This window comes from Rhinatrema bivittatum, chromosome 8 (assembly GCF_901001135.1).
Source record: "Rhinatrema bivittatum chromosome 8, aRhiBiv1.1, whole genome shotgun sequence".
NCBI classification, from domain to species: Eukaryota; Metazoa; Chordata; class Amphibia; order Gymnophiona; family Rhinatrematidae; genus Rhinatrema; species Rhinatrema bivittatum.
The window spans coordinates 206,412,248-206,426,822 of record NC_042622.1 but is presented as its reverse complement, the minus strand read 5'-3'; the positions used below and the strand labels follow the sequence as shown (position 1 = coordinate 206,426,822).

At 41.4% G+C, this 14,575-nt stretch overlaps 1 protein-coding gene across 4 annotated transcripts in view; it reads left to right on the top strand.

Moving 5' to 3' along the window:
- TAF15 (TATA-box binding protein associated factor 15) overlaps positions 1 to 14,575 on the top strand; it is a 208,388-nt gene that overhangs the window by 68,053 nt on the left and 125,760 nt on the right. For 3 of the 4 annotated variants that reach the window (XM_029612772.1, XM_029612771.1, XM_029612769.1), the window contains exon 3: positions 6,263 to 6,314. In XM_029612772.1, coding sequence (XP_029468632.1) covers positions 6,263 to 6,314 — 52 coding nt within the window. Of the gene's footprint in view, positions 1 to 6,262; positions 6,315 to 8,653; positions 8,696 to 14,575 lie in introns of those variants that run through there. The other variant, XM_029612770.1, reaches the window with a different exon arrangement.

The window sequence follows — 14,575 nt, the reverse complement described above, 5'->3', positions numbered from 1 at the left end:
GATGCCCTCTGCCTGCACCGGTGCCTTCGGTGCCTCCGATAATTCCTCAGATTCCTTCAGAGCCTAGACTGGGACCTTCAGGTATCCAACCACCCTGTCCCCCTCTAGTTCCTAGAGGGATGGGTGCTGATCCGTATGATACCGCAACACACCGATTTACCTTCCCCCACCGTCACCCACTGAGAGTAGGAAGCGTTCTCCAGAGGACCTCTCCTTTATAAACTTTGTGAAGGAAATGCCTGAATTGGTTCCCTTTCAATTACAGACAGAACAGGATGATAGGCACCAGATGATGGAGTGCTCCAGTTCCTGGATGCCCCCAAGGTAATCACCTCTATTCCCATCCATCAGGTCCTTCTCTATCTCCTCAAGAAGAACTGGGAACATCCTGGATCAATTGCTTCAGTACACAGGAAAGCTGACACCTATTTGTGCAGTTAGCCCCAGGTTTTCAAAAATCACAGCTTGATGATCACTCTGTTATGGTAGCGTCTACACAAGAGGGCAAATAGGTCACTCGTCTGTTCCTCCTGGAAAGGAACAGAAGTTCCTAAATAACATTGGTTGCCGAGTATTCCAAGGGGCCATGCTCATCTCCCGAATTGCCGCCTATCAGCTTTATATGACCCAGTATAACAGGGTCATTTTTAAGCAGATACAGGACTTCTCAGACTCCTTGCCTCCAGCAATTTCAAGAACAATTACAAACCCTAGTAAACAAGGGTTTTGAGGCAGGCAAGCATGAGATTAGAACATCTTATGACATTTTTGACACTTCTACCAGAGTGTCTGCAGCTGCTATTTCGGCAAGACTGTGGGCCTGGCTCAAGTCTTCTGACCTTCACCCAGAAGTATGACCAGTTATCCGACCTGTCTTGTGTCGGAGATAATCTGTTTGTTTGGCAAACAGATTCAACGGACAGTGGCAGAATTAAAGGACTATCATGAGACCCTAAGACTGCTCTCTTTGATGCCTTCCGACTTCTCCTCAAAACAGCCCTTCAAGAAAGGACTCTAAGAAGTCATTCTTCCGCCCAAAGAAGTCTTACCCACCACCAACCAGATCCCAGGCCACGAGACCTTATAAAAAAAACCACAGTCTCGTCAAGCCCGTAAACAAAAATCACAAACAGCTCCTCAACCAGGACCTGCTTCAGGTTTTTGACTTTCACTTAGAGAGCAGCAGCCAGATTCCTCTGTTGCACATACCAGTGGGAGGTCGATTGTGCCACTTCCACAACATGTGGCATTCAATCACATCTGACCAATGGGTATTGGCAATCATTGCTCGGGGTTACCATATGGACTTTCTCGCCCTGCTACCGGACTCCCCACCTCTACAGACGTGGAGAACATCTGAACACTCCATTCTTCTGGATCAAGAGGTTTCCCTCCTCCTGTCAAGAGCAATAGAACCTGTTCCATACTCTCAGCAAGGCCTAGGGTTCTATACCCGGTACTTCCTAATCCCCCAAAAATTCAGGAGGCATCCGTCCTATTCTGGACCTACGGGCCCTCAAGTACCTCCAGCGAGAAGTTCAAGATGGTCACCTTGGGATCGCTTCTACAAAGAGGAGACTGGCTCTGCTGTCTGGACCTCCAGGACGCATACACCCATATTGCGATAAGTCCAGCTCATCGCAAGTACCTGAGGGTTCTTAGTAGGCCCCAAGCACTATCGATACCGAGTGCTTCCATTCGACCTAGCATCTGCACCACGAGTCTTTACAAAATGCCTTGTAGTAGTCTCAGCCTTCCTCAGGACACAAGGTGTTGATGTCTACCCCTATCTGGACGACTGGTTAATCAGGGCTCCCACTCAGCAAGCTGCTCTGTTGTCCCTCAAACTAACCTTACACCCTCTAATTTCGTTAGGATTTCTTGTCAATTACGACAAATCCTACTTGGTCCCATCTCAAACCTTGTCTTTCATTGGGGCAGACTTGGATACCTTAAAGGCAAAGGCTTTCCTGCCTCAACAACGAGCACTGACTCTCGTATCTCTTGTTCACCAGCTGCAGTTTCAGCACTCTGCGACTGCACGCCAATCTCCTCCAGCGATTGCCCTTCCAGGTTCCAAATCCTCAAATCATTCTCACCACAGACGCTTCCAACCTCAGGTGGGGAGCCCACATAGCTGATCTGCAGACACAAGGCTCTTGGTCTCCAGAGGAAGCCAAACACCAAATAAATTTCCTGGAACTTCGAGCAATCAGATATGCTCTCGGGGCTTTTCAGGATCGCCTCTCAAATCCAGTCATTCTGAGTCAGACGGACAACCAGGTGGCCATGTGGTACATCAACAAGCAGGGAGGTATGGGCTCCTTCCTTCTGTGTCAGGAAGCTGCACAGATGTGGGCGGAAGCTCTCTCCCATTCGATGTACCTCAGGGCCACCTACTTACCGGGAGTGGACAATGTGCTGGCAGACAAGCTGAGTCGCGTCTTTCAACCGCACGAGTAGTCTCTTAACCCCTCAGTAGCAAACTCCATTTTTCAACAATGGGGATATCCTCGAATAGACCTCTTTGCATCCCCACAAAACTGCAAAGTGGAAAACTACTGCTCTCTCATTCGCAACAAACTCTCGACCCAGAGACACATTCTCCCTCTCGTGGGCAACCAGTCTGTTCTATGCATTCCTCCACTTCCTCTTCTCTCAGACTCTCGTGATGTTACGTCAGGACAAGGGAACCATGATCCTGATAGCACCTCACTGGCCACGCCAAGTGTGGCTTCCAGTACTTCAAGATCTCTCCATCCGCAGGCACATTCCCTTGGGAAAGGACCCACTTCTGATCACTCAGAACGATGGGAGCCTATGCCATCCCAATCTTCACACCTTATCCCTGACAGCATGGATGTTGAAAGGTTAATCCTTCAACCTCTTAACCTTTCTGAACCAGTTTCCCGTGTCTTGATTGCTTCATGGAAGCCTTCCACGAGAAAATCTTAACTCTTAGAAATGGAAAAGGTTCACTTCATGGTGCTCTTCTCAGTCCCTTGACCCCCTTTCCTGTCCAATCCCAAAGTTTCTGGACTATGTCTGGCATCTATCTGAGTCAGGTCTAAAGACTTCCTCCATCAGAATGCATGTCAGTGCGGCAGCCGCCTTCCATAAAGGTGTCAGGGATGTCCCTATATCAGTACAACCCCTTGTAACACACTTTTTGAAAGGCTTGCTCCATATCAAGCCTCTACTACGTCCTCCGGCCCCTTCTTGGGACTTTAATCTGGTTTTGGGTCTGCTCATGAAACCACCATTCGAGCCTCTTCACTCCTGTGACCTTCGATATCTCACATGGAAAGTGATTTTCCTTCTGGCTATCACTTCAGCTCGCAGAGTTAGTGAATTGCAGGCTCTAGTTACCTATCCACCTTACATTAAACTTCTGCAGGACCGGGCGGTAATCCACACTCACCCTAAATTCTTACCTAAGGTAGTTTCGGATTTTCATCTTAATCAATCCATCATACTACCTACCTTTTTTTCCCAGGCCCCATGCCAACCCAGGAGAACAGGCTCTGCATCCCCTAGACGATAAACAGTCTTTAGCGTTTTACCTAGACTGTACAACTGCCCACAGGGAAAGCACTCAATTGTTCGTCTCTTTCCACCCTAACAAGTTTGGGAAGCCTGTGGGTAAGCAGACTCTCTCCCATTGGTTGGCAGACTGCATATCATTTTGCTATCAGCAAGCAGGCATTCCTTTTCAAGACCGTGTCAAATCACACTCTGTGAGGGCCATGGCGACTTCAGTAGCACACCTAAGATCGGTGCCGCTTCCTGACATTTGCAGGGCTGCCACCTGGAGTTCTCTCCACACTTTCGCAGCCCACTATTGCTTGGACAAAGCCGGAAGACAAGATTCCATCTTCAGCCAGTCTATCCTGCGTAACTTATTTCCAATGTGACGTACCTACACCCTTCCGCTTGCCCGGTGGGGTTCAGGATGCCCTCTACAAAATTCTACCCCAGTTGTTGTGCCTGTTGCACGCCGTTGGGTGTATTTGGTGCATGTTCGGACATCTTCAGCTCGGTACTCACCCATATGTGAGGACTACCATCTTGCTTGTCCTGTGAGAAAGCAAATGTTGCTTACCTGTAACAGGTGTTCTCACAGGACAGCAGGATGTTAGTCCTCATGAAATCGCCCGCGGTTTTGGGTTCGTAACGTTTTGTTTTATTTTCGGCAGTGCCTGTAGCTTTCAAATAAGACTGAAGGGGGACCCCTGCTGGATGCAAGGTTAGTGCCATGCTGGGCATGCCCAGTAGGGGCCAGTCAAAGTTCTGGAAACTTTGGCAGAGGTTTTCCGTGATTGGGCTCCATCCTGATGTCACCCATATGTGAAGACTAACATCCTGTGAGAACACCTGTTACAGGTAAGCAACATTTGATATCTAGGGTTTTAGTACATCATGAAGTGATATTTTTAGGTGAAAATTAAATTCTATGGGAATTTGGATATGGAGTAGAATGCATTTTTATAATTTTGGATTATTATAGTCAGGAATAGAAAAGGATATTTCAAACTTCTTGCTTTGATTTTATCATCACTTGATGTGATTTCAATGCATGTGGTTTTTTGGGTTTTTTTTCATGGCAGTAAAGTTCTTGGCTAAGGAATATCATAAGATTGGTTGAGCCCCTTTTTAAATGGGACTTGTAAATGCCACTTGTGTGTAGCCAGGAGTGTGGAGTGTTTTGTTTGGGGTTTTTTTTTTTAAGCCATTGATATGAATGAGAGCCAAGTGAGGAGCTATAAGTAACTTTCTAAATTTGTGGGATTTATATATAGGTGGAAGAGTAATTTAGAAATATTTATTCATAACAATAGCTAAGCCTTCTGATTCAAGTACATGCCAGGCTTTCTGAAAATAGAGTAAGTTTACAATCTATGAATAAGTATGTGGCTAATAGAATTTTTTGATTTATATATTAACGTTTGAGTAATAGAAAAAACTGTATAGTTTGGACATATGTGCAAGTAGTTTTCTTTGGTGATTCCCATTAAAAAGCCCGGATAGGTTTGGGCTTTTTAATCAATTTGACAAGTTTTTATGATTACACAAATTTGGATTTCTTTCCCCTGAGGAAGCCACTATTGTGGCAAAATGAGGGCTCCCTTGATGGGAGTTTATAATTTGTGGCTATTTATATCTTTTACTGAAATCTTTGCTGGAATATTATTTGTGGAGTTAAAAAAAAACAAACAACAAAACCCCCCCCAAAAAACTAGATAACTTTTAGTGATGATCAGATGGAATAGTTGGATTTTATAGAGTGATTTTGTTACAATATTTTTTTTAGTCAGTTGAGATTTAACACAAATTTCAAAGGTGTGTACATTTTAATGTTATATATAAAGGGTGAGTGAGTTTGAGAACATTAGCTAAAGATCACTTTAAGATCATTAGTGACAGATTTTGCAATGTGCAATACACAGTTCATTTAAAGATCTTTAGTGATAAATCTTAAAATAAAAAAAAGCAGTTTTTATATAAATTTTTTAACTTAAACTCTATAGTAAAGGATCATTGGAAGATAGATGTATGTATTAGAATTATTTTTGTTAGTTTTAGATTACCACTCTTGTGTATTTGATTTATTGTAGTGGCTAGTGGTATTTACCTTCAGTTTTGGGGTTTTTTCTACCATACAGGCTAAGACTAATTTTTGGATTGAGACCTACTATTGACAAACGTTTAAATATTCTTAGAAGCAAATTAATGAAGCTACCACCACAATGCATTCTTGATAAATCCAGAGTTTAGGCATCATAATTAATACTTTCTGCTCTCTAAATCTTTTTTGCTGGCCTGGCAGATTCCTCTTGCTCTTTGTTTCCAGTTTAATCAGAGATGGCACTATAAGCCTTCATTCACAATTACTCAGAGTATTTCCCTTTTTAATTAAACCCCTCCCATCCCAAAAAAAGCTATTGCAATTATGGTCTTGTCCAAGAGCCACCAACCATGGCTCCTTCTGGAAGCCAGTATGTATGTATCTTGAAGCTGGTCAGTGGGTATTGCCATTATGCAATTGCTGAGGCTTCTGTCCTCATTTGCCATTAAATGGCCTGGGGAGCAGAAGATGTATCCGAGAATGCCAGTCTCTTCTGCAACTGCATGCAGCACTGCCACAGAGTTGGCCGTGTACTTCATTATTGATAAAGTATTTGCTTCTTTCATGAAATTAGATTGTGGAATATGCAAGTATCTAATTGGCATTGTAATTTTTATCAAATTTTTCATTTTACAGCTATGCTGCATATGGTAATCAAGCAAGCCAGAGCTATGGGCAAGCACAACAAGTAGGTTTTTGGTACTTTTTTTAAATGAGTTTAACACATGGACATGTTGGGCATCTTCTACAACAAACCTGTTCATTCAAGTAGATTGACAAATGCATACAGCCAGACAAAAGCATTTGTTTTCATTGAGTGAAATGCTGGTCTTGTCAAGAGGGTCTCTCTTCTATGGTTATGGATGCGAAAAAGCTCAGGAAAAGGGGTCATTTATATATCTTGGTATAAAATATGGGAATACAAACTGGTCTCTTATTTGTAACTTACAATTTCATCTCAAGCAGTGCAACGGGGTAAAATGATATGAATAACCCATGCAAAATTAGATAAGGTTCTTTTTAAGGGTGGCTCTTTCTTTTGGCACCACCACGCTAGACACTACTGTTAATTTAAAGATTGCAGGTTACAGTTCTGAGGTTACCAGTTGGAAAATAAGCTGTGGCATCCTGTAGAGCTTTAGTAATGGTGAACTTTCACAATTTAAGTTGTACAGGGCTGAAAAATTCCCAGGTGCCTAAAATTTGGCTCTTGCTGCTGGGCCAGACCAAAAGAGCACATCCTCACAGTAAGGCTGGGCTAGAAGAGTAGCCACCATTCAGTATAGGAAGAGCTGCTGCTACTGTGCCAGGCCTGGGAGAAGCCATTGTAGCCTGGAGCTGTACCCTGCCTGTTAAGAAGAGACTGGAGGTAGGGTAGTAGAGATCAAAATAAAGTGCAAAAATACCCCCAAAGCAGACAAAACATAGTGCACAATTTCTAAAATGGCCAAAACCGAAGAGTGAAATTTGAGCAAAACATGGAAAAAAAAATCAGAAATTTAGGCAAAACAAGACAGACATGGTTGGGTGGGGGGAGCAAACATTGAAAAGTAGAGTGAGCAAAAATGCCCCCAAAATGTTACAAAGTAAAGTACATTTTTGCCATGACTCAAATTATGCAGGGTGCCCATGTTTTTCTAAATACATGTCATCTAAGTTTATAACAGTTTAAAAAAAAAAAATAAAACTTGAACAGTTTTTAAATAGAGCAAGCTCATATGTCTTGAAACTACAGGAGGAGCGGAAAGTATAGCATTGAGAAACCAGAATCCACTTAGGGATGTGTACTGGAAACAAAACAGAAAAAAATAAAATTCATTTTTTAAATGAAACAGAATTGTTTCATTTTAAAATTTTGGCTGCTGCTGACACAATCCAAAAACCCTACTGGGTCTCTCCCCTCATTCCCTCCTCCCCCCCCCCCCCCCCCCACCTCCAATTTCCAAGCACTTACCATTTTCTAAATTCATGGGACAGGAACAGTCCCTGGTTGCTCCTGCCCTGCTGTTAGTATGATACTGGCAGATAAGAAGCCCGCGCCATTGTTTGTTCAGTATAAATGGGTGCCACATGACTGGTCCAGTTGTATGGAAGACATTTAAGTGGCATGAGCCTCAGTTTACCAGCACCATTTCTAAGCAACCCTCCTGCAGGACAGGAGTGGCAGGGAAGGGAGGGAGGAGCCTCCTCCCATGCCTGATGTGTTTTGTTTTTTTGCTTTTGCTTTTTAATGGAAAAAAGGTGAAGTCTGTGCACACCCTAGTATCTACCATGATGGTATGAACTGATTGAACCTAAACCAGCTTTTTGTTTTAGGACTAACACATCAGGTTTTTTCAAAGAATGGGATAAAAAAGACTGAAAAGACAGTTTTGGCACCAGGAAAATCTGTGTGAAGAGCTTAAAAATGAATATACATTAAACATACTGATTTTGATGCCTTTTGCAGTTAACATCCTTTTGTTTTTATGAAATGTTTAACATCACAGAAATGGAGAAGATTTAGAACATTAACTCAACTAAAAGGTTAATTTCAAAATTTTGTGTTGGGAAGCAGAGTTTTAAATGAAGTTCAATTATCCATTTCCTCAACAATTTAGAAAATGGATTCAAGATCTTATTCAGATGGTATATAACACCTTGTAGATTGAACAAAATACACACTGGTATCAGCTAGTCTGTGTGAAATGGTGGACATTATGCACTATATGTGGTGGAATCTCCAAAATTGGAACTGTTCTGGAAGTCAAGCAATTTTTATTATGATACAAAGAGTTGTCTTGGGAACCTTGAGTGTTAGGTAGCCAATAGAAGGCAGATTTTTTCCTGACAGCACAGTTAGTAGCAGCAGGATGTTCAGTTACAGCACTATAGAAAAACACAAACTTCCAGGTGTCTTTGATTTGATGATGAAGCTGGGTGGTAAATGTGATGGTGAAAATAATTAGTATTTTTTTGTGGGCAAGCAGGATAAAAGCAGCCACAAGAGGATGATGTCCTCCTGACAGCTCAGGGAGAGAAACAGAAGGCTTTTGAGCATATATGAGCCTTCCCATGCAGCTACCCTCTGCAAGTATCTTTAATCTTTCATCACTCTAGTGATCGTACAAAGGTTTTTGCTGTCTGTTCTCAAAGCTGCTTGTTGGTTTTTCTATTTTCCTTTTTCTCAAGTCTCCTTTTTTCTTTTTAAACCTCAAATGTTTTTCTGCTTCTTTCCATGTCCTTTACAAAAATTGAGTTCATTGTGATGGTGGTGAAAGGTTGTGTGCAGACCGAGAGAGGGATCTTTTGGAGTAATAGTTTCTGGTGATCTGAAGATGGCAAAGTAATGTGACAAGGTGATAGCTAAAGCCAGAGAGAGAGGTTTAATCTTATATAGGTCCTTGGTGAGGTCTCGCCTGGAGTACACTGTTCAGTTTTGGAGCCCGTATCTCAAAGGATGGAGGCGGTTCAGAAGAGGGCAACCAAAATGGTGTCTGTTCTGTATCTGAAGACTTATGAGGAGAGGCTGAAGGATCTGAATATGTATACCTTGGAAGAGAGGAGGTGCAGGGGAGATATGATATAGACCTAAAAGTTTTTAATGAAGCACAAACTTCAAATCTTTTCTGTTGGAAAGAAAATATTTCGAACTAGGAGTTATGAAATGAAACTCCAGGGGGGACAACTCAGAACCAACATCGGGAAATATTTCTTCATGGAGAGGGTGGTGGATGCCTGGAATGCCCTTCCGGAGGAGGAGGTGAAAACTAAAAGTGAAAAAATTCAAAGGAGTATGGGATAAACACTGTGGATTTCTAAAGGCTAGAAGACAGAAATGAGAAAGGGGAGGGGGGGGGATGATAACTTGTTGGTGCAGTGGTTACTACCCTTAGCAGATGGCATGGAAATTACTACCCTTAACTAATAAGCCTAGATACTTTTAATGCAACTGCCAAATGCTAAGAAAAAAAAGCCCACAAATTTCATCTAAAATGAATCACAAATCACATAAATGAATTTGAGACCATTATATAGCAAACACGAGCATATAAATATTCACTAGAGGATATACAATAGGTCATAGGTCTCTAGCATTTAATACAGCTGTGACATGGCTTCCCACTTCGGCAGGGGGAAAAGGGGAATTGGTTTCAGAAAACCAAGGACCCTGACTTCTATGGTCTGGAGTACTGATATGCAGACATAAGGGAAAAAGCATAAGACTGCTTCTATGGCCATGTCCATAAATAAAGCACATCAATCAACACTGTCTGATTTTCAAGAAAGTTCACCCAGTAAATGTTGCTAGCAGCAATTTTTAAGGGCTGTTATAAGGCTTGGGGATAATTGCTCGGAGCGGCACTTACTACCCTTAAGAGACACGTGGGAGTAACCTGCACAGAATGGCAGTTTCTACCTTTTAAGAATCTTGCTGGGTAGACTGGATGAGCCATTTGGTCCTTTTTCTTCTGTCATTTCTGCTTAATTTAGCTGCTTATTTTACCATGCTGGGTTTCAAAAGTCCCTTCTGTGATGCAAAGGTGTCTCAGATAGTCATGACTATATGGTGAAAGGTTATTCAGGCTCTTCTCATGATATAACAAACTGCTACCTGCACTCATATGTCCCCCAAGGACCAGAAAATATAGATCTCGTCCTGAAGAATTTCATAAAATCACCTTTTCCACTGACTTCAAGGAAACAAACTTTCAAAAGCTGAAGGATCTTTTTCCTAAACTGAAGTTGTTTTAGACTTGGTGCCATGAGTCGATGTACTTTAATACAGAAACCATTCTCCCTCTAATAAAGAGGGAAGTAAGTCATGCCTTTGACATAGAATATGGGCACCATACTGCCACAAATATCTTTGCAGAAAAGCATAAAATGTTGTCATTTGTGCAGGATGAGAGCTGGCGTCCCTTCTAATAACCAGTGCAGTGGAAACAGTTTTTCCACAAGAAGAAACTTGGGTTTTTACTCCATATATTTCCTAATTTTAAACAGAGAGGTCAGAAACCACTTATCTTAGAATGTAGAGTTCAGGATGAACTTTCTGGGCACCATCTTTCCCCAGTTGAAAACGGTTGGTTGGCTTTATTGGATCTCAAAGATGCTTACATACCTCTTGATTCATAATGCCCACAGGAGATTTCTCTGGTTCGCCATAGCAGACCATCACTACCAATACCTGTTCTGTTCAGTCTCTCAGCAGCACCTAGAGTTTTTATAAAGTGCTTAACAGTTTTAGCAGCTCAGCTAAAACTGAGCAATGTCTCTTCCCCCCCACCCCCCAGTCTGAACAGTTAGTTCATATCAGGTTATTCCTTTAAAGAGGTTCATTCTTCCACCCTCTACTATGAGCGGTCCCTATATTTTCTTATCAGTTTCCCAAAATCTAACAGGACACCATCTCCTCTGCCTCGGCAGAGGATAGATGAATTGTCCAAAATCCTGAACATAATCAAGTCCTGACCAGCTCTTCATGAAGGTGTTAGGCTATGTGGCAAGAGTTCGTCATATCCTTTTCACATGAGAGAGGCTCAATGGCAGCTGAAGTCCCAATGGAACAAACATCTTCAATGTCAAAGTGAAAATATCCATCACTTTTTTTATCCAGTCTCTGAGTTGATAGTTGAAATATTCAAACCTGTAGATTTTTTTTCACTAACCTCAATTTCAAGAAATTCTTTCCATGGATGCTTTCAGTTATAGTTGGGGAGCTTGCCTGAGGCCTCTGTTCCCAGGGAACCTGGTTATTCAAGGAAGATGCTTTTATATAAATCATTTAGAATTGAGTGACTTTCAATGCTCTAAACATATTCTCACTCTGTGGCTATAGAATGTCGTGTTGAGCCAGATAGATAACCAGGGAGTAATGTCTTACATCAGTAAGTGGGGAGGGGGAGAATAGATTCTTTCAGGTTTTTCCTGGAAATGGCAAAAATTGAATAGCAGACAGTTAAGTTCCTAGCTTCAACTGCACAGATGGTTCTTATACACTCAAATAATGCAACAGATTTTTCAGCTTTGGATACTCTGCAAATAGATTTTTTTCTCAGCATTCCTTAACAGGAAAATTTTAACATTCTTTTTCAAGAGACCAATAAGAAACAGGTTGACGGTGGTTGTTTTTCTCATTCTATGGCATCAAGGACTCTTTATGCCTTTTCCCCCAATTCCACAGGTATCTAGGATAATCCGGGAAGTGCAAACGATTTTAATAGTCCCTTTCTGGACTTGTCAGATCTGTTTTCCATGGCTGTAGTGCCTAGCTGTTAATCAGTCAATAAGATTAAACATATTTCCATCTCTTATCACTCAGTGCAGCAGAATCTCCTGCATCCTAGCTGTCTCTCTTGACTCTTAACAGCTTGGATGTTGAAAATCGGCTAGTATCTATACCGATAACTACAGAAGTAGTTCTTGCTTCAAGGAAGTAATCTACTAGAAGATATTAGTTTTAAATAAAGACTTACTATCTCTGCTGTGGGTTTTTCAATTAGGATCCTTTTAAATGTCCTAGTAGGGCTGCCTTTTTTTTTTTTCTTCAACATCTGCTAAATCTAACTGACTCATGACTGAAAACAGTTATCACTTCAGTTCATCTCAATGTTATAGTAGCATCTCTTGGACCTTGAAGGTGCACTTATATCTAATCAATCTAAAGCTGCCAGATTTAAGAAGGGCCTCATGAATGTAAAATCTGTAATAAAGCATTCCCATGTTCTTGGGATTTGAATATTGACCTTGCATAGCTTTTGAAGCCTCAGTTTGAACTGTTAGCATCAGCAGATCTAAAAATGTTTTCTCCTGGAAAGTTCTGTTTTTTCACTAGTGCTCATTTCTGTGTGGAGTGAATGTATTGCAAGCCCAAGTCTTATACTCCCTATACTCTGATCTTCCACAGCAGTAATTTTGAAGACTCATCCTAAGTTACCAGAAGTGGTCTGTGTTTCATTTAAATCAATCCATTGTGCTGCCAACATTCTTTCCCAGTCCACATGTTCACAAGGGCAAACCAACTGTCCATGCGTTGGACTGCAAGAGTCTTATTTTGTTTAGTCTGAATTAAAAACTTGCAGAAAGTCACAGCTCTTGGTTTCTTTCAGCTCAGTTAAACCATGGGTATTGCTCAGAAAGAGCTCTGACTTGGATATCTTTATCATTGTATTGCTACATCTGGATTACATTTTCAAAGTAAGGTGAGAACCCATTAAATTAGGGCTAATGTAGTTTCCTTTATATATCTTTATTCTATTTCTATAGAAGGTACTTGAAGAATGCTTCCCATCAGGACAGCAATTTTGGGGACACAGATCTTATTTAATCTCTTCCACTCTCCCCTCCAGACTTGAGCAATAACATTGCAGTGACACATCTACAGTGCTTGGATAACAAAATAATTATTTGCCATCCTCCGGGTGGGAATTCCTCACTCACTCATGTTCCTGACTTTATTCCTGCTTGTCCATGGAGAAAGCAAGTTGCTCACCTATGTGCATTCTCTGTAGACAGAATAAATCTTCCACAGAGTCCTCCCACTTTCCTTTAGAGCTGAAGAATAGTGTGCTATAAAGACCGAGGACACTCATGAAGTGGCTGGCTATGCAGGAAGGACTGGGCATGCTAAGAGAATCTTTTCGTTTTTCTGAGCTTTTCTGTCCCAGGGCTTTCTGGATGATCTCACTCACTTGTGTAGTTGATTTTTATTTTGCTGTCTGTGGAGAGCACCTGTTAAAGATGAGCAGCCATCTTGTACCAGACTTCTAGTCTTCAGCTGTTATGCACCAAAGATCTGGAACATGCTTCTATTATCCCTATGCTTGGAGCCCAGCTACCTCACTTCAGAAAAAAAGCTAACATGGCTTTTCAGCCAAGCATTCCCAATAGAAACTTCCTGTCCAACAACATAGTTACCATACGTATTCCTATTTCTAGAGCAGCAATGAAGAACACAACTATGAATCTCTTTGACTGTACAGTGCTCAGGTGCTATTTTCTGTTGGTTTGATACCTTTGTAACCTGTACAAATTTTATTGTAATCCTCTGAGCCTGACTGTGGTAAAAAGCAGAATATCAAATGTCAAAAATAAATAACTTTGCTTTCTCCATGACTACCTATTTTAAAAGATGGAGTCCTTTCCTAAACATTAGAAAAAGAGTGTAAATGCATATATTGTCCTGCACTGCTAGAACACTATTTGGACTCTGTAATAAACTGATGATAACCTGAACCAAATATGTGATAAGTAGACAATGAGTATTCTTAAAATATTGTATGGAAAACATATCTGTACATATACCTGCAGATGTATACTAGAAATTAAGTACAAATAACTGACATCAATTAAAAAAAAAAAACAAAAAACTTAAAATCCATTCTCCAGAAGCAACACAAAGATTTTAAATGTTAATGCAAATACAGAGCAGAATGCTGTGGATTCCTCGTGGCCTCTACATTCTTAAATGAACTGGTTCTGGATATGTCTTGCTACGCCATGTAGCAAGGATCTCTGGTACCTGGGGAACAAATAACTTTGTGTTGTCTCCTTTGTGTACCCCCGTCTCCCCCACCCTCATCCTCTTTGTAGAATTGCTTATGGTCACAGAAACACATTTCAAATAACCCTCTTGTCTTCTGCCTGTGTGCAGCTAAAAAAAAAAAAATACAAAAAGAAGCCCCCAGGCAACCCCCTTCAGCCCAGCACCTGGGGGCTTTCACCCCCACCACTTCCCCCTTGTTATACCACTGGTCTAGGTCCTTCTAGTTAAGATGGACCTGCAAAGAGCCAGCAGTGCAGCATGGCCTGGTTTTTTTGGCTAATGTACTACCTAAATACTCACCAGAAAGAACCATAAAGTGTAAACTGGTCTAGGGTTTGTACACCATATTTAATCTGAAGGTTTTACATGAAACCAGATCTTATCTGAATAGGCAAACCAAAATGCATACCCTCTAGTTCTGG